The sequence below is a fragment of the Lethenteron reissneri genome, chromosome 69 (genome assembly GCF_015708825.2).
Source record: "Lethenteron reissneri isolate LAM-NWPU_2019-01 chromosome 69, ASM1570882v1, whole genome shotgun sequence".
NCBI classification, from domain to species: domain Eukaryota; kingdom Metazoa; phylum Chordata; class Hyperoartia; order Petromyzontiformes; family Petromyzontidae; genus Lethenteron; species Lethenteron reissneri.
Genome location: NC_083847.1, coordinates 4,130,218 through 4,150,686, shown reverse-complemented (window position 1 = coordinate 4,150,686; position 20,469 = coordinate 4,130,218). Strand labels below are relative to the sequence as shown.

General features: G+C 48.4%; 2 protein-coding genes across 2 annotated transcripts in view; both read left to right on the top strand.

Annotated features, from left to right (window-relative positions):
* The first annotated feature begins 989 nt into the window (after positions 1–989).
* On the top strand, positions 990–13,839 carry LOC133360637 (uncharacterized). The gene is made up of 7 exons (XM_061579434.1): positions 990–1,035; positions 3,264–3,362; positions 4,052–4,152; positions 5,283–5,334; positions 6,615–6,751; positions 9,942–10,119; positions 11,651–13,839. Exons 1-7 carry the CDS (start codon positions 990–992, stop codon positions 11,869–11,871), a joined length of 834 nt encoding a protein of 277 aa, XP_061435418.1. The 3' UTR covers positions 11,872–13,839.
* Positions 13,840–17,214: 3,375 nt separating this feature from the next.
* LOC133360636 (myeloid zinc finger 1-like) overlaps positions 17,215–20,469 on the top strand; it is a 28,419-nt gene continuing 25,164 nt past the window's right edge. The window contains exons 1-2 of the mRNA XM_061579433.1: positions 17,215–17,296; positions 19,419–19,557. Coding sequence (XP_061435417.1) covers positions 19,419–19,557 — 139 coding nt within the window. The 5' untranslated portion in view covers positions 17,215–17,296. The remainder of the gene's footprint in view (positions 17,297–19,418; positions 19,558–20,469) is intronic.

Here is a 20,469-nt window from a genome sequence, read left to right as displayed (position 1 = left end):
GTGGATCGATGATAATAACACGGCAGAATGTGACCCTATATAACGATGAGGGTGGGTGTTTCGATGATAATAACACGGCAGGAAGTGACCCTAAATAACGATGGGGTGGGTGCATCGATCATAATCACACGGCAGGAGGTGACCCTAAATAACGATGGGGTGGGTGCATCGATGATAATAACACGGCAGGAAGTGACCCTATATAACGATGGGGTGGGTGCATCGATGATAATCACACGGCAGGAGGTGACCCTAAATAACGATGGGGTGGGTGCATCGATGATAATAACACGGCAAGAAGTGACCCTAAATAACGATGGGGTGGGTGGATCGATGATAATAACACGGCAGGATGTGACCCTAAATAACGATGGGGTGGGTGGATCGATAATAACACAGCAGGGGACCATGACTAATATAATAATTGGGGTGGGTTGATGATAATGCTGGAGGGATACCCTTGAATATCGTGGCGGTTACGTTCTTTGGAGAGAGCCGTGAAAACGAACACCGCAACATTCAGTTCTTAAGCCTCGCCTCGCCTCAATAATTATCATATAAAGCAACCATGAACACATGACAAGACCTTGATTTACAATTTACGAGTAAAACTCTACTGTCTACACAATATGCAGACGTAAAAACTTAAATATATTGGGAACAGTGGCCAATCGGTTGTTTTAATTGTCATATTTGAATTCAGCACATCAAAATCCGTAATAGACAGCACATTTCATCTCTGAAGCAGATGACATCTAAAAACACTGGGTACACGGAAACCAAAAATAGACAACACCACAATTGAAATAAGCACTGTACTGTATATATAACAAAATACGGTAGACTCCATTAACCGTGCGCAGTTTATCCGATTTGCGGATTAATCGCGCACCGGAGGTTTTGACATAAATGAATAACTCGTGTATTTTCCCTTCAGCCCAAATTAATAATCCAGTTACAGAACATTGTGTTTTTCCTGTGATATGTTCATGACAAGTCGCGTGGCGCTTAAAACGAACAAATCTGCGTGCTCCGGTTAGTCCTGATGTCCACGCGATCGCCTCTACACCGCAGTAGTTGCCATATCTTTGCGCCACAATGGGGCCGAGTTTGGTTGGTGTTGATTGGCCATGGCACTGCTGCTGTCATCCACTTAGTGCTGGGGGTGGGGAACGTCCGGCCCTGCGGGCCGTACGAGGCCCGCAAAATTATTTGGTCCGGCCTTGCCCAAGGCAACCGCAGGCGGGACTCGAAATTCAACAAATCTAGGAGCAAACCTGGAAAAGCGGTTGCGAGTAGCAACATCATCAATAGCCAGCTAACATCACACGCCTCACCAAAGAGAATCAGTTCCAGCCCATCACGTTAGGGGCGAGTTAATTAAATGTCCAAATATAACAGGCTAATTTTTTAATCCTTTATATTAAGTTCGCTTGCTTGCTTAGGACCGTGCAAATCTTTCGGTCGTTTTTTAACCCACTTACCGTGATCCAATCGAGCTGACATTTTGCACACAGACTCGTTGTGCGTGACAATGCATTTTCGTGAAAAAAAATTTCCAAAATTTTACACTGTTTAGGGAATTTTTTAAAAATATTTAATTACCAATTGTTTAATGCTGCCAGACAATCATCTGACCCATAGGTGGCAGCCATCTCAAGCCAGAGGACGAGAGGACTCTAGCCGCCCCGATGCCACGCATATAAAGGATTTATAGTGAAAAACTTTGTTTTTACGGGTTTACTTGTTAAGTTGATCATTTTGTATGGCCCGCAAATGATGTTATATGAATATCCATATGGCCCTCGGCATAAAAAAGGTTCCCCACCCCTGACTTAGTGGGCCGAGAGTGAACAATCTACACGGTCAGCTGTGCTTCATTTTCAGTGATTTATCCGATCGTTTGTTTTGTGAGTTTGAATCCACGAAACCGTGTGTTGGCAGAGAAAATCTCACTTAATTTATAACCCAACCTACATTAGGGCATTTTTGGCACAGATATCCGCGGGAAATGGTTATATTTTTGATTGTCCGTGATTTTGAATTATCCGCGGCCATTCTCACCATAAGCGCGGAATAACCGAGAATCTACTGTACTTTAATTCATTATCACCGTTTTATGAGTCTCTGTGCGTGATGCTATGGGTCTTTGTGTGAGTCTGTAGCTCTCTGTGTGAGTCTATGGGTCTCTGTGAGTCTATGGGTCTCTGTGAGTCTATGGGTCTCTGTATGATGAGTCTATGGATCTCTGTGTATGGGTCTCTGTGTCTGGCTCTCTGTGTGCGTCTCTGTATCTCTGTGTGGTGAGTCTATGGGTATCCGTGTGAGTCAATAGCTCTTTATGTCTGGCTCTCCGTGCGAGTCTACGGGGTTCTCTCACCATCTCGTTTGTCTGCCTCGTTGGCTCGCGTTTGCAAATGATCCTTGCCCTGCCCTCAAGGGCGAGTTCTCCTCCTTGACCCGGTCAAACAAATTCAACTTAACCCCACGGAAGCTTTTCTCTGCACACACTCTTCTTTTCCAAGCTGCCAGTGAGGCGTGGAGACTCGCGTTGCAGGTGAGACTCTCGTTCACGTGGATCGGTGTCATGGATTGATCCCCCCCCCCCCCTTAGAACTTGCGTTTCATCGGTTCAAGTGTTGTGTGTTCAGTGTTGTCGTTGTGTTCTTTGTGTGTGTGTGTGTCTGTGTTGTGTGTGTGTAATGTGTGTGTTGGGGGCCGTCCATAAATGACGTCACGCACCTGGGGCGGGGGGTGGGGGTCAGACATTTGTGACGGGGGGGGGGTTGAGAAATGTGACGTCACATAATATAGAATTGTTATAACAACACTAATTGTTATAACAACACTTGTACAACATCAGAGTGCAGCGCCACATTAAATACGCACTACAATAGTTTTAAGCGATTTGAAGCATGTTTCATTTTGGGGGGGGGGGCGGCAGAGCTTTGTGATGTCATATTTGAGGGGGGGTCTGACTTTTTGTGACACTGACGAGGGGGGGGGGGGTCAAAAATCGTCAAAAATCGCGTGACGTCATTTACGGACGGCCCCTAAATACGCACTACAATGACAATAGTTTAAAGCGATTTGAAGCATGTTTTATTTTTTTGGGGGGGGGGGGGGCAGAGCTTTGTGACGTCATATTTAAGGGGGGGGGGTCTGACTTTTTGTGACGCCGTGTGACGAAGGGGGTCAAAAATCGTCCAAAACCGCGTGACGTCATTTATGGACGGCCCCTTGATCCTTGTGTGTGAGCGCAGAATCGGCGGGGAAGCAGAAGAACGACGCTGGAACTGCGTTCGAGGATCCAGGGTGGCATCCAATATCCGTGGTGTTTGGAGATGACTGCTGTGTTCTTGGTACGAGCCCCACCCACTTCACTGCCTGCCGATTCGATCAACACGAACACGTACACACGCGTGCTAACACACACGCTAGCACACGCTAACAAAGACAAAGATCCCCCGTATAGCCTTAATAGACTGTAGGGGCAAGTGCTGTTAGCGAGCACCTATGAAGGCCGGCACGGCACACGAGGGGTGGGTGGCCAACACCACGCCCGGCCGCCTTTGTCTCCCCAGTGGCGATGTTTACACATCGCACCAGGTACTCATTTGAGGCTGAGTCGACCTAGGGGAGGCCCAGGACCGGTTCAGATAATCGTCACTGGTGTTGGCCGTGAGCGGGAATCGAACCCGGGCCGCCAGGTTTATAGCGCAGCGCGCTAACCACTACACTATCGCTCCCCCCACCACACTATCGCTAACACACACGCTAGCACACACGCTAACACACATGCAACAATAACAACGGCAATTCGCCGCTAAGTGGCGGTGATGTCACCACGACGCTTGTGCCAGGCCATGTGCACCTTGAGGCTGCCACGTGAAGTGTCGAACGCCCGCTGGCAGGAGGTCACGGGGCAGACCCAGCAGGTGCCACGGGTCGACTGACTGAGAGCGGAACACACGCAGCGAACAAACTCATCGCTATCTCGTCACGTCCCGCCATCCCCCTCCTCCCCCCCACCTCCCTTGTCATCCGCAAGATCCCAACTCGTCCCACGTCAACCATTACTTGAAGATCGGCGAACAGAACCCTGCGTGGAGCGCCCGGATTGCCGAACTCGCGTCCACGCCTCCGCAGAAGGTAACCGCCGACACGTTCCCATCGCCGAAGAGCTGTCCAGTGCCCCCCCGTCCGTCCGTGCCCTTTCCGCTGTGCCCCGTTATTTTTGCGTCTCCAAACGCAAGAAATAATGACGACGACGATGGTTGAAACCACCCTCGCTCTTTGGTTCTTTCGGTAAAGTCACGAAGGTAGAAATAAAATAAAAAAATCGCGACGTTTCGATCGCAAACATCCTCATCAGGTGGGACAACCACAGCAAGAAAAAATGCTGAAGTAGGCGAGAGAGCTGCCGGCAGAAGGCTGCGGTCCATCAGGACCAAAACCTCACGTCATAAAAACAGTTTCTTCCCATCCGCTGTGGGCCTCTTCAGCAAGGCCAAGGGCTTAAAATGACTTTTACACTTACTTTAACATTTTAACTACAAAATTACACCTTGCCATATTTACAACATGTTACCCTATTTGTATTTTAGGATTGTATATTACGGCTAGTTTACATTTTATATTGTATACTTATTCAAAATTTTACATACTTTAGCCCCTGATTATTAGTTAGACTTTGTAATTTTAGTATAGTTAGACTGTATACCACTTATTTAAGTTTTACGATTCCTACATGTTGAATGTATGCACCTTCCTGCCATAGTAAATTCCTTGTTTGTGCAAACTCTCATGGCGAATAAAACCCTTTCTGATTATGATTATATAGGCACGAAAGGGGGGAGGAGCAAGGGGGGTGAGAGAGAGGGGGGGGGGGGTGGGGTAGGGGCGAGGGGGGGGGGCCTCGTGAGCGCTAGGGGGAGAGAGGACGTGAGGCTGGGGGGGGGGAAGTGGGAAGCTAAGTGTAGACACGGGGGGGGGTGGGGGGCAACAGATAAAAGGTGCTGGTAGACCTGCAGTTACGATGGAAACAACCACAACCAGTGAAAGCATTGCCTGGTTAATAACATCCTTCCAATGAACCACCGCTGAGGGCGATCGCGACCGGTGTTCCGGTCCGCGGCTGATTTTTATTGTTGGGGGGGGGGGGGGGGGGGCAGGAGCTGAGATCGCCGCGTAAGTTAAAACCTTGCAGGCAGCACCGGAATTTGTTTTTCAAGCGTTTAGAGATGGATTCACTTCATAAGTCCATGATCTTTGTGTTTCAGCTCGCCAACAAACTGACCACTTACACCTTGATCGCCATGGCCATCTTCTCGCGTAGGTTAACCGCATTCAGAGACTCGCGTAGAGACCCGTAGGCTCACGTAGAGACGCAGAGACTCGCGTGGAGACCCGTAGGCTCACGCAGAGACTCACACAGAGACTCGCTTAGAGAGCCGTAGGCTCACGTAGAGACGCAGAGACTCGCGTGAAGACCCGTAGGCTCATGCAGAGACTCACGCAGAGACACAGAGGCTCGCTTAGAGAGCCGTAGGCTCACGCAGAGACTCGCTTGGAGACCCGTAGGCTCACGCAGAGACTCGCGCAGAGACACAGAGACTCGCTTAGAGACCCGTAGGCTCACACAGAGACGCAGAGACTCGCTTGGAGACCCGTAGGCTCATGCAGAGACTCACGCAGAGACACAGAGGCTCGCTTAGAGAGCCGTAGGCTCACGCAGAGACTCGCTTGGAGACCCGTAGGCTCACGCAGAGACTCGCGCAGAGACACAGAGACTCGCTTAGAGACCCGTAGGCTCACACAGAGACGCAGAGACTCGCTTGGAGACCCGTAGGCTCATGCAGAGACTCACGCAGAGACACAGAGGCTCGCTTAGAGAGCCGTAGGCTCACGCAGAGACTCGCTTGGAGACCCGTAGGCTCATGCAGAGACTCACGCAGAGACACAGAGGCTCGCTTAGAGAGCCGTAGGCTCACGCAGAGACTCGCTTGGAGACCCGTAGGCTCACGCAGAGACTCGCGCAGAGACACAGAGACTCGCTTAGAGACCCGTAGGCTCACACAGAGACGCAGAGACTCGCTTGGAGACCCGTAGGCTCATGCAGAGACTCACGCAGAGACACAGAGGCTCGCTTAGAGAGCCGTAGGCTCACGCAGAGACTCGCTTGGAGACCCGTAGGCTCACGCAGAGACTCGCGCAGAGACACAGAGACTCGCTTAGAGAGCCGTAGGCTCACGCAGAGACTCGCTTGGAGACCCGTAGGCTCACGCAGAGACTCACGCAGAGACACAGAGACTCACACAGAGACCTGTAGGCCCATTGCGGAGACCCAAAGACTCGCACTGACTCGCGCAGATACGGACTCACATTAAGAGATCCACACTCACGTAGACACAGAGACAGACTCTTGTGGAGACCCACAGACTTGCACAGAGACCCATAGACTAACATGCAAAATAACACTCACTTATAGGCATTTTTAGATCATGGCTGATGATTATGATGGTGCAAATGATGCTGCTGCAGATGATAACAATCCTTCTGATGATGACGATGATGCCACTTCTGATGCTGAAAAAGATTTTATCATTTCCCAGATGTTGGTGCTGCTGCTGCTGTTGATGATGACGCTGCCAATGTTACGATACGGGAAGGTCTGAACGTCACGGTTCCGTTCGAAATGAGTCACGCCGACACCAAGCAAGTCTCTCTGCTCAGCGGCAACGCTACGCTGGTGAGTGGCACGCACGTGGTTCACAATGGCCGTGCCAAACGCCACCGACTCGCACGCAGAGACCCAGAGACTCACCGATGCACGCCGAGAGCCATGGCCTCGCTCAGAGCGAGAGAGAGAGAGAGAGATGCGGAGAAGGCTCGCGAAGTGACCCCATGGGGCCAAGTTTGGAGGCAGTCGGCCCTCCAGCAACAACAGCGGAGGAGAGGGGGGGGGCAGAGCGACGCTCACAACAACTAGCGGAGTCGCCGGGCGGATAAAACGGAGAGTTGGTACAGTGGGGAACACAGGTGGTGCATCTGCGAGTGATCTCGCTCGGTCAACCCATGGGTGTTGTTTAGCTGCTGTAAATTTCCACATGATAAGCCACTAAGTTGTGCTGTCATTTGTGGCCAGGTCGCTTCTGAAATAATAAGTAATATTAAAAAAAATAGTTTGTTAAAACACGCTTCAATGAAATGTACCGTACTAGTAATGGAAGAACTCCACGACTCCAGGAAGTGGCCCCGAAACTTGCCACAACGTAAGGGACCGTAGTGATTTACAGCCACCGTTAGTTGAGCGTGGACAATTAGACCCAAGCCGAAACATAACATATAAAAAATAGTGTAATAAAATATGTTTTTTTCCATTTTTAATGATAGAATATAGTATTGTCATCAGTATAACATAAGTATACCAAGTTTGCAGTCGATACCACATTGGGAAGTGGGTAAAAATTGAGTTACAAGATTTGAGGATACAGCAGACAGAGTGAGTTAATACAAAGCGTGTAATAAAATGGCTATTAAGTCAGTGGGCTTTACCTGGTAAAACTAAAATAAATCGTAAAAATAGAACCTGGCTCTGCCCCGTGACCTCCTGCACCTAGCCTGGCACAGCAGTCAACCCATGTCACCTGGGTCTCTCCCGTGACCTCTTCCTCCTGCACCTAGCCTGGCACAGCAGTCAACCCACAGCATTTGGGTCTGTCCCGTGACCTCCTCCTGCACCTAGCCTGGCACAGCAGTCAACCCACAGCATTTGGGTCTGTCCCGTGACCTCCTCCTGCACCTAGCCTGGCACAGCAGTCAACCCACAGCATTTGGGTCTGTCCCGTGACCTCCTCCTGCACCTAGCCTGGCACAGCAGTCAACCCATGTCACCTGGGTCTCTCCCGTGACCTCTTCCTCCTGCACCTAGCCTGGCACAGCAGTCAACCCACAGCATTTGGGTCTGTCCCGTGACCTCCTCCTGCACCTAGCCTGGCACAGCAGTCAACCCACAGCATTTGGGTCTGTCCCGTGACCTCCTCCTGCACCTAGCCTGGCACAGCAGTCAACCCACAGCATTTGGGTCTGTCCCGTGACCTCCTCCTGCACCTAGCCTGGCACAGCAGTCAACCCATGTCACCTGGGTCTCTCCCGTGACCTCTTCCTCCTGCACCTAGCCTGGCACAGCAGTCAACCCATGTCACCTGGGTCTCTCCCGTGATCTCTTCCTCCTGCACCTAGCCTGGCACAGCAGTCAACCCACAGCATTTGGGTCTGTCCCGTGACCTCCTGCACCTAGCCTGGCACAGCAGTCAACCCATGTCACTTGGGTCTCTCCCGTGACCTCTTCCTCCTGCACCTAGCCTGGCATAGCAGTCAACCCATGTCACCTGGGTCTCTCCCGTGACCTCTTCCTCCTGCACCTAGCCTGGCACAGCAGTCAACCCGTGGCCCCCGGGACTGTCCCGTGTCCTCCTCCTGCCAGCAAGCAATGAGAGTCTTCCACACTTGACTTGACAGCCTCAAAAGTGCACCTGGCCTGGCACGAGTGCCGTGGTAAGATCACCGCCAGTTGGTGGCAACCAGCTGCTGTCATGGCGAGATGTTAACTACCTCGCCTGGTATGCAGGAGCTCGTGGGTTCAATCCTGACCCAGTGATGCCTGCTGTGTATTTGGAGTTTCCGTCTCTAACTCCCCCATAGGCGCGTGGATTTTTTTCCTCCGGGTCCTCCGGTTATTCCCTCCACGTTTAGAATGTGCATCGCGCGTTCAGATGATTTTTGCCGCCGCTATAAATGTCCACATGATGATGATGATGAGCGCCCTTGGTTGAGCTGTCGTTTGTGATAGGCAGGTGGCCTGGGAAAAAGAGCTAACACATCTCAGTGGGGCGTTACCTGGTAAAGTAAAAATTGCTAAGTTTAGTATGAATTTCTATGGGTCTCTATGGTTCTGTATGAGTATGGCTATCTGTGGGTCTGTGTGGTTATCTGCTTTTATATGAGTATGGGTCTCTATACATTTAGAGGATTTGGCTGCTGATATAAATGTCCACTTCAAGTTAATTTATTAGGTATAGCCCTGTGAGCCATTCGGCTCTTGAATCGGGTGCAACCGCAACAAACAAAAAACAAAAACATGAACAAAAAACATCTTAAAGTGAATATGTGACTAAGTGCAAACAGAAAATCCAAGAAAAGACAGCAAAATATTGCAGAAAAAAATCACCGTACACCAACGCTGTGTGCAAAAATCCCAGTGGGATGCAAGTCAAACAACAACAACCACAAGACAACTTAGATTAAGGCCATCAGTCTAACTCTGTACTACAACAACACAAACATGGCTACACCAATATACTTGATGATGATGATAAGCCCACTTGGTTGAGCCATCATTTGTGATTGGCAGGGGTTGCTCCTGAAAAAATAGCTACTCAGCTCAGCGGGTCCTCACCTTTATAAAATAAAAATGGCTGCTTTACACCATTGGAACCTCATTTGCCAGTAAAAAATATGATAATTGTTTTTTTACCCTTCTATCTGGCAACAAAACTGACACCTTTTTTACAAGGAGTCATGTTTACATAGACCACAATACCTGCAGCCATAATGCAAACAAAAAACATAACTCTGATAATGTGCACTGTCCTTGAAGTTGATTGGTCCACACCCGAGACAGCTTTCCTTAGAGCCTAGTCTCACATGGTGTTGGACCAATCAACTTCAAGGACAGTGCATATATTATCAGAGTTATGTTTTTTGCTTGCATTATGACTGCAGGTATTGTGGTCTATGTAAACATGACTCCTTGTAAAAAAGGTGTCAGTTTTGTTTCCAGATAGAAGGGTAAAAGAACAATGATCATGGCTGCTTTAGTTTTAGTTGTCGTCCTGTTGCTGGTTTCTCTCGGCGCGTAAAACTCTGCCCCACTGCAGGCCACCTGCTACACGATGGGCACGACGAGCTGCGACGCGTTGACCGGCGCCACCCTCACCGTGAAGGACTGGTCTCCCCTCCGAGGACTGGTTTTTTTCCCCAAGGCGAACATCGGAATTTACATCGTGATTCCCCTAGACGCCAACGGGCACTTCGGCGCAAGGTTCCGCATCAGTGGTGTGTTACGCGCGTGTGCGCCTGAGCGTACGTGTGTCGGTATGTGTGTACACGTGCGTGAATGTGCGTGTGTTTGAGCGCGTGTGAGCGTACGTGCGTTGGTGTGAGTGTGTGTGGAACGTAGGTAGAAAAAATAAGAGATCACGAACGTTTCGATCGCAACACACGCGATCGTCTTCACCTGAAGACGATCGCGTGTGTTGCGATCCATCCTGGGTTTAACCAGGATGGATTGTGTAAAGAGCTCACAAATCCTTGAAAGGCTGCGTTGGCTGGGTCATGTAGCGCGCATGCCCAGCTACCGCATGCCTAAACAGGGGATAAACGGACTCGGCACAGGCTAGAGAAGAGATGGAGTGATGTGGTACAACAGGATGTGGAGCTTAGTGGACTTGCCAATAACTGGTACCAGCGGTGTCAAGATCGGCCTCGGTGGAGGAGCTCTTGAAGGACGCTATTGGGCAATTGGAGGCAGTCGCCCTCCAGCAACAACGGAGGGCGGAGGAGCGCCGATCACAACAACGAGCGGAGCGCCGGGTGGCTAAAGCACAGCAAGTTGGCATAGTAGGGGACACAGGTGGTGCATCAGCCAGTCATCTCAGTCGACCCGTGGCACCTGGGTCTGTCCCGTGAACTCCTGCCAGCGGGCGTTCGACACTTCACGTGGCCTCAACGTGCACATAGCCTGGCACAAGCACTGCGGTGATGTCATCGCCACTTTGTGGCGATCGGCGATTGTTGTTGTGTGTAAATGTGTGTGTGCGCGTTGCTCATAGCGTGGTGCTGGCCACCCACCCCCCTCTGTGTGCCACAGCTACTCGCGAACAGCACTTGCCCCAACAGTCTGTTTAAGGCTATACGGTGGATCTTTGACATTGTACTCTTTGGTTCTTTTGGTAAAGTCACGTAGGTATAAAATGAAATAAACCATGACGTTTCGATCGCAACACAAGCGACCGTCATCAGGTGGAACAGACACAGCAGGAGAACTGCTGACATAGGAGAAAGAGCTGCTGCTGCAACAAGAGTTTATATCGGATTTTGGTGGGCTCATCCCAATGGTAAGTGGGAGGAGCTAGAAAAGGAATTTGTACATAAATGTTGCAGCAGAACCAAAGAGTATGGATACCTGCAGTCACGAAAACTTCAGATCTAGAATTAATAACAATATAATAATAAAAATCACGACGTTTCGGAGGCAACACAAGTCTCCGTCATCTTGAATCCCTGCCTCACTTGATGCAGAAAATCTGGCTGTGGCGGTCCCACCTGATGACGGAGACTTGTGTTGCCTCCGAAACGTCGTGATTTTTATTATTTTATTTTTATTAATTTTAATTTCATTTTTTACCAACGTGACTTTACCAAAAGAACTACGAGTACGAATCCTTGCAGCCACGAAAGCTTCAAATCTAGAATTCAGATCTAGACTTTGACATTGTCATTGTGTATGTGTGTGTGTGTTTGTGCGCGGCTGCTGTTGTTGTGTTTATTGACGCAAGGTTTCTGTTGTTGGTTCCTGCGTTCACAGTGGAGCCCCTTCCTACGACGACGACGACTCCCGTTCACCCATCGGACCGGCCACCCTCCTCCACCACTGCGTGGTCACAGTCTCATGTCACCCTTCTGTTCGTAGGGCTATTAGTTACATTAGTCACATTAGCCATATTAGCCTGCCTAATTTTCTATTGCAGGCGTCATGTCAATTGCCGTGGTGAATACCGCTGTGTGGGGAAACCAGACGTCGCTTAGCTTGCGACCGCCCCGTAGAACGCCGAGGATTTGTCGTGACGCTGTTTTTTTGTCGTTTGGGGAACAATTTTTTTGTTTATTTACAAACAATTATTTTCAAAAGAAAATCCCAATACAGGGGCTCCTCTAGTCACGAGCATTCGACTTGCGAACTTCTAGTTATACGAACAGACCTGTTCGCGTGTCGAGTTGCCTGTTCGGACCGAGAGTTGTAAGTTCAACTCCCCGCAATAGATAACCAGTGGCATCGACATCTGTAGAACGTGAAGAAACAGTGCCATCGACGTCTGCAGAACACGAACCAGTGGCATCTACATCTGCAGAACGTGAAGAACCAGTAGCATCGACATCTGCAGAACGTGAAGAACCAGTAGCATCGAATTCTGCAAAACATGAATCAGTGGCATCGACATCTGCAGAACGTGAAAAACCAGTGGCATCTACATCTGCAGAACGTGAAGAACCAGTGGCATCTACATCTGCAGAACGTGAAGAACCAATGGCATCTACAGAACGTGAAGAACCAGTGGCATCTACATCTGCAGAACGTGAAGAACCAATGGCATCTACATCTACAGAACGTGAAGAACCAGTGGCATTTACATCTGTAGAACGTGAAGAACCAGTGGCATCTACATCTGCAGAACGTGAAGAACCAGTGGCATCTACATCTGCAGCACATGAAGAACCAGTGGCATCTACATCTGCAGAACACGAAGAACCAGTGGCATCTACATCTGCAGAACATGAAGACACCAGTGGCATCTACATCTGCAGAACATGAATAACCAGTGGCATTTACATCTGCAGAACATGAAGAACCAGTGGCATCTACATCTGCAGAACATGAAGACACCAGTGGCATCTACATCTGCAGAACATGAATAACGAGTGGCATTTACATCTGCAGAACATGAAGAACCAGTGGCATCTACATCTGCAGAAGATTATGCAGCTTGTAAAGCCATTCCGCCATGTTTAGTGTACACGCCATACTGCGTGTTTGGAATCGACAGGGAGTAAAGTTGGACTTACGAAGAAATCGACTTATGAAGGCGGAACCTCTGTAACGTAACTCGTTCGTAAGTAGAGGGGTCCCTACTTCCGGGGTGTGGGGGTCGTTTCTAGCCCCCATCATTCGCTCGGCCAATGAGAGGGAGACGTACGGCTCCGAGTCAAATCACCAGCAACTCTAACCCCACCCCACCGGCGCGATTAGATTTTACTGTGTAACAAATATTGGTTTATGTTCCTGGGTAGTAAGTGTTATTTTTCAAATTGCTTATGCCTCAGAAGTACAGAAAGTGGTTATTGTGCCCCACAAACTTTGCTTTTGTGACCAGGACAGTGATATTTAGAAATGTTCCTGTTTTCAATGAGAAAACATGGTGGGCATTTGTGTCATTCCTTCACGTAAAGTCCTGGTCACAAAATCAAAGTTTGTGGGGAGTAATAGCCACTTTCTATACTTTTGAGGCATAAACAATTTGCAAAATAACACTTAAAAATCGTGTTACATCGTGTTATTTATAACGACATTGGCGATCGCGATGACGGTTTTGAAAAAACGAAAAAAAAATCATTTACACCATTGGTACCTCATTTGCCAGCAACAAAACTGACACCTTTTTAACGAGGAGTCATGTTTGCATAGACCACAATACCTGCAGTCATAATGCAAACAAAAAACATAACTCTGATAATGTGTGCACTGTCCTTGAAGTTGATTGGTCCACACCCGAGACAGCTTTCCTTAGAGTCTAGTCTCACATGGGTTGGACCAGATGACGCCGGTTTGAGAAATGTGACGTCACATCAAAATGCGCAACTTTAAATGAATATAGACAACACTTTCTACTTAATTAAATAGACTTTTTTTTATAAATGTTTTCTCTGAAAACATCAGTGCGGCGCCACATTAAATACGCACTACAATGACAATAGTTTAAAGCGATTTGAAGCATGTTTTTTTTTGGGGGGGGGGGGGGGGGTGGGACAGTTTTGTGACGTCATATCTGAGGGGGGGTTTTACTTTTTGTGACGTCGTGTGACGACGGGGGGGGGTGGGGGGGACGGTCAAAAGTCGTCCCAAATCGCGTGACGTCATTTATGGGCGGCCCCTTAGCCAGGTGAGAGCTCACGAGACCCACGATAAAGAGGGGCGGGTCTCATGCTCCGCCCAAAAGAGACCTTCACCCACAGATATTTAGACCGAGGGCATCGCAAAGGCCACGGAAGTTCCCGAGGAGACCTGCGATCCCGGGCTGTGATCGCAGAAGCCCCCCTTTGCCCACCGTCGCCCACCGCCGCCTTGTCGGCAGGGAGGACAGTCTGATGCACTCGCCAGTACAGGACACGATTGCGGATGGAGATCGCAGCAAAACCCCCGTTAACCGCGGTGTGATTGGTTCCGCGAAACGGGGCCGTTTAAGTGACTTTGGTCCTTAAGCGAGTGGAGGGCTTAAAATGACTTTTACACTTAAAATGACTTTTACACTTTAACATTTTTTCTACAAAATTACACCTTGCCATATTTACAACATGTTACCCTATTTGTATTTTTGTATTTTAAGAATGTATATTATGGCTAATTCACATTTTATATTGTATACTTCAAAATTTTACATACTTTAGCCCCTTAGTATTAGTTAGACTTTGTAATTTTCGATTTAAAGCTTTCGTGACTGCAGGGATTCATCTTCTTGGTTCTGTCGGTAAAGTCACGTAGAAGGGAAGTAATATTTTATTATGTTTTATTTTTATTACGTGACTTTACCGAAAGAACCAAGAAGATAGACTTTGTAACTTTAGTATATTTAGACTGTATACCACTTATTTTAAGTTTTAAGATTCCTACATGTTGAATGTATGCACCTTCCTGCCATTGTAAATTCCTTGTCTGTGCGAACTTTCATGGCGAATAAAACCCTTTCTGATTCTGATTAATACAAGTAGGAACAACAGTTCCACACTGCCCATCAGGGATTATTTGTCTGTCGTGCATATAGCCACGCCCTCCATTTGTATTTCATAGAGCGTTTCGGGCGGGCTCAGCACCACGTGACGCGTCGCTCCACGCAGCTTGCGCCGCGTGACACGGATCGCGCGAATCAGAATCAGAAACGGTTTTAATCATGGTTAATCACATCTTTCCAATGATTACTCAGTTTGTACCCATCATCACGGTTGAAATTATGTCTGTGTTTGTATATTTGTATAAAATGTTTGCCTTGTTTTGCTACGAGGTTAGAGGGGAAACAGGGAGGGGGGGGGTAAGGTTACAACAATCATCTTGTACGAACGTGATTTGGTGTGGTTAGGAATTGAACAAACAAACCTTGTAAGCGTTTCGAAGGTTGCATCTTTAATGAGTATATTACGGGGTTAAAGTTGCAATTGTCAACATTCGTAGTAACACAGTTACGTAGTTTAGGTTATTTTCAAAAATCTTTGCAAGTGTGACTCGAATCAAAAGTAATTATGGTAGCTAAGAATGATGTATTCACGTTTTCATTGACATAAATAAAGCACTATGAGACCTCCTTTACCAGTGGCAAAATATAGTACAGTAATCTCTCGCCACTTCGCAGTTCAAGTTTCGCGGCCCTCAGTGCACCGCGGATTTTTCGAACTGATTTAAAGGCCTCATTATACATGTGCAGTAACACCATCATCATCATCATTCATCATCACATTCATCTAACTGATTTCAAGGACCTCATTATACCTGTGCAGTAACACCATCATCATCATCATTCATCATCACATTCATCGAACTGATTTCAAGGACCTCATTATACCTGTGCAGTAACACCATCATCATCATCATTCATCATCACATTCATCTAACTGATTTCAAGGACCTCATTATACCTGTGCAGTAACACCATCATCATCATCATTCATCATCACATTCATCGAACTGATTTCAAGGACCTCATTATACCTGTGCAGTAACACCATCATCATCATCATTCATCATCACATTCATCTAACTGATTTCAAGGACCTCATTATACCTGTGCAGTAACACCATCATCATCATCATTCATCATCACATTCATCTAACTGATTTCAAGGACCTCATTATACCTGTGCAGTAACACCATCATCATCATCATTCATCATCACATTCATCTAACTGATTTCAAGGACCTCATTATACCTGTGCAGTAACACCATCATCATCATCATTCATCATCACATTCATCTAACTGATTTCAAGGACCTCATTATACCTGTGCAGTAACACCATCATCATCATCATTCATCATCACATTCATCGAACTGCACAGGTCTGTCATCGTCGTCATTGTCATCGTCATTGTCATCGTCGTCATTACTGGAGTCAAGTCTCAAGATACTACTGTCATTGGTGAGTGTAGAACACCATAATACGTATCGTATGAGAGAGAGAGAGTGAATGTATAATATTAAGGTTTTATAATTAAATAGATTTAAGTAAAATATATATATAAAGTATAAATATACATATTTTAAACATTCTGGTACCCACACACACATATACCGAAATTCCTAGGGGGCCAATCCTACTTCGCGGATTTTCACCTATCGCGACGGGGTTCCGGTCCCCTTTAACCGCGATAAACGAGGGGATCACTAATAGGTTTTTATCCTTTCAACTTTTGGCGTCATCTGGTCCAACACCAATGGAGACTAGGCTCTAAGAAAAGCTGTCTCGGGTGTGGACCAATCAACTTCAAGCACCATGTGAGACTAGGCTCTAAGAAAAGCTGTCTTGGGTGTGGACCAATCAACTTCAAGGACAGTGCATATCATCAGAGTTGTTTCTTTTTGATTTGCATTTTGACTGCTTGTCTTGTGGTTATTGCAAACACGATGCCTTGTATAAAGGTGTCAGTTTTTGTACCAGTTGAAAGGGTAAACACCTATCACTATAAATAAAGCATTTAAAGCTGTTCAAGTCTCGCATCAAATTATCTTGCCGCACACCTCCCCTCGTCTTGTCCTGCATCTCGTCGTCTTCTCACCGATCACCTCGTCTTGTCCTGCATCACATCTCCGTCTTGTCTCACATCACATCTTCGTCTTGTCCTGCATCACCTCGTCTTGTCTCACATCACATCTCCGTCTTGTCCTGCATCTCGTCGTCTTGTCCTGCATCACCTCGTCTTGTCCTGCATCACCTCGTCTTGACCTGCATCACCTCGTCTTGTCTCACGTCACATCTCCGTCTTGACCTGCATCTCGTCGTCTTGTCACCGATCACCACGTCTTGTCCTGCATCACCTCGTCTTGTCCTGCATCACCTCGTCTGTGTCTCACATCACATCTCCGTCTTGTCCTGCATCTCGTCGTCGTCGTCGAAGCCCCTCCCCCTCTTCTCGTCACGTGTCGCAGGGACAGCAGCAACAGCGGATCGCCCTCTCCACTGCTGGATGAGGTGGGCTAGGAGATGTTGACCACCTCGCCTGGTCTACAGGAGGTCGTGGGTTTCACCACCACCACCATCATCACGGTGGCTAGGAGATGTTGACCACCTCGCCTGGTCTACAGGAGGTCGTGGGTTTCACCACCACCACCACCACCATCATCACGGTGGCTAGGAGATGTTGACCACCTCGCCTGGTCTACAGGAGGTCGTGGGTTTCACCACCACCACCACCACCATCATCACGGTGGCTAGGAGATGTTGACTACCTCGCCTGGTCTACAGGAAGTCGTGGGTTCCACCATCATCATCACGGTGGCTAGGAGATGTTGACTACCTCGCCTGGTGTACAGGAGGTCGTGGGTTCCACCACCACCACCACCATCATCATCACGGTGGCTAGGAGATGTTGACTACCTCGCCTGGTCTACAGGAGGTCGTGGGTTCCACCATCATCATCACGGTGGCTAGGAGATGTTGACTACCTCGCCTGGTCTACAGGAGGTCGTGGGTTCCACCATCATCATCACGGTGGCTAGGAGATGTTGACTACCTCGCCTGGTCTACAGGAGGTCGTGGGTTCCACCACCACCATCATCACGGTGGCTAGGAGATGTTGACCACCTCGCCTGGTGTGCAGGAGGTCGTGGGTTCGATCCTGACCTTGATGCCCGCTGTATATTTGGAGTTTGCGCGTCTCTCTCCTTCTGTGGTCGCGTAGATTTTTTTCCGGGTCCTCCGATTTTCCCCTCGACATTGAGAATCAACATCACTGGATCTGTGTGTGTCTATGGGTCTCCGTGTATCTATGGGTTTCTGTGTGTGTCTATGTGTCTTTGTGTGTCTATGGGTCTCTTTGTGTCTCTATGGGTCTCTGTGTGTGTCTATGGGTCTCTGTGTGTCTCTATGGGTCTCTGTGTATCTCTATGGGTCTCTGTGTATCTCTATGGGGCTCTGTGTGTGTCTATGGGTCTCTGTGTATCTCTATGGGGCTCTGTGTGTGTCTATGGGTCTCTGTGTGTCTCTATGGGTCTCTGTGTGTGTCTATGTGTCTCTGTGTATCTCTATGGGTCTCTGTGTATCTCTATGGGGCTCTGTGTGTGTCTATGGGTCTCTGTGTATCTCTATGGGGCTCTGTGTGTGTCTACGGGTCTCTGTGTGTCTCTGGGTCTCTGTGTGTCTCTATGGGTCTCTGTGTGTCTCTATGGATCTCTGTATATCTCTATGGGTCTCTGCGTATCTCTATGGGTCTCTGTGTATCTTTATGGGGCTCTGTGTGTGTCTACGGTTCTCTGTGTGTCTCTATGGATCTCTGTGTATCTCTATGGTTATCTGCGTATCTCTATGGGTCTATGTGTGTCTCTATGGGTCTCTGTGTGTCTCTTTGGGTCTCTGTGTGTGTCTATGGGTCTCTATGTAACTCTATGGCTCTCTGTGTGTCTCTATGGGTCTCTGTGTATCTCTACGAGTCTCTGTGTGTCTCTAGGGGTCTCTGTGTGTGTCTATAGGTCTATGTGTATCTCTATGGGTCTCTGTGTATCTCTATGGGTTTCTATGTATCTCTATGGGTCTCTGTGTGTCTCTATGAGTCTCAGTGTGAGTCTATGAATCTCTGGGTGAGTCTATGAGTCTCTGTGTGAGTCTATGGGTCTCTGTGTGAGTCTATGGGTCTCTGTGTGAGTCTATGGGTCTCTGTGTGAGTCTATGGGTCTCCGTGTACCACTCCCCACACACACACACACAGTGCGCTAACCACTGCACCACCACTCCCCACACACACACAGTGCGCTAACCACTGCACCACCACTCCCCACACACACACACAGTGTGCTAACCACTGTACCACCGCTCCCCACTCACACACAGTGCGCTAACCACTGCACCACCACTCCACACACACACACAGTGCGCTAACCACTGCACCACCACTCCCCACACACACAGTGCGCTAACCACTGCACCACCACTCCCCACACACACAGTGCGCTAACCACTGCACCACCACTCCCCACACACACACAGTGCGCTAACCACTGCACCACCACTCCCCACACACACACACAGTGTGCTAACCACTGTACCACCACTCCCCACACACACACAGTGCGCTAACCACTGCACCACCACTCCCCAGATGGCTTCGCGTGCTGCGCTGCTGCCGTTCGTCAAGACGGAGGTGGAGGAAGCCCCAGGCCTGTGGCCCGGCTTGGCCATGGAGTGCGAAGAGGATGATGGCGATGATGGTGACGACGATGATTGTGATGACGGTGAAGGTGATTGTGACAATGGCGATGATGGTGACGACGATGATTGTGATGACGGTGAAGGTGATTGTGACGATGGCGATGATGGTGACGACGATGATTGTGATGATGATTAAGGTGATTGTGACGATGGCGATGATGGTGACGATGATGATTGTGATGATGATTAAGGTGATTGTGACGATGGCGATGATGGTGACGACGATGATTGTGATGACGGTGAAGGTGATTGTGACGATGGCGATGATGGTGACGACGATGATTGTGATGATGATTAAGGTGATTGTGACGATGGCGATGATGGTGACGATGATGATTGTGATGATGATTAAGGTGATTGTGACGATGGCGACGATGGTGACGACGATGATTGTGATGATGATTAAGGTGATTGTGACGATGGCGATGATGGTGACGACGATGATTGTGATGACGGTGAAGGTGATTGTGACGATGGCGACGATGGTGACGACGATGATTGTGATGACGGTGAAGGTGATTGTGACGATGGCGATGATGGTGACGATGATGATTGTGATGATAATGAAGGTGATTGTGACTGATGGCGATGATGGTGACGACGATGATTGTGATGATGGTGAAGGTGATTGTGACGATGGCGATGATGGTGACGACGATGATTGTGATGACAACGACGATGGTTGTGATGGCGATGATGGTGACGACGATGATTGTGATGACGACGATTGTGACAATGATGATTGTGACGATGATTGTGATGACGACGATGATTGTGATGACGATGATGTTGACGATGATTGTGTTGATGGTGAGATCACTTCGAACGTCGATGTAAATTATCTAGAAGGGAGGCTCACATTCAGATCCTGGGTGCCGGTCCACACAGAGACTCACACAGAGACCCACAGACTCACGCAGAGACCCACAGACTCACACAGA

Excerpts from the sequence above, each read along its gene's own strand:
- LOC133360637 (XM_061579434.1), top strand. The coding sequence starts at position 990 with ATGACAAGTCGCGTGGCGCTTAAAACGAACAAATCTGCGTGCTCCG. Across the intron at positions 4,153-5,282 it reads CGTCCACGCCTCCGCAGAAG|CTCGCCAACAAACTGACCAC; the intron begins GTAACCGCCGAC and ends TTTGTGTTTCAG. Across the intron at positions 10,120-11,650 it reads CGCAAGGTTCCGCATCAGTG|TGGAGCCCCTTCCTACGACG; the intron begins GTGTGTTACGCG and ends CTGCGTTCACAG.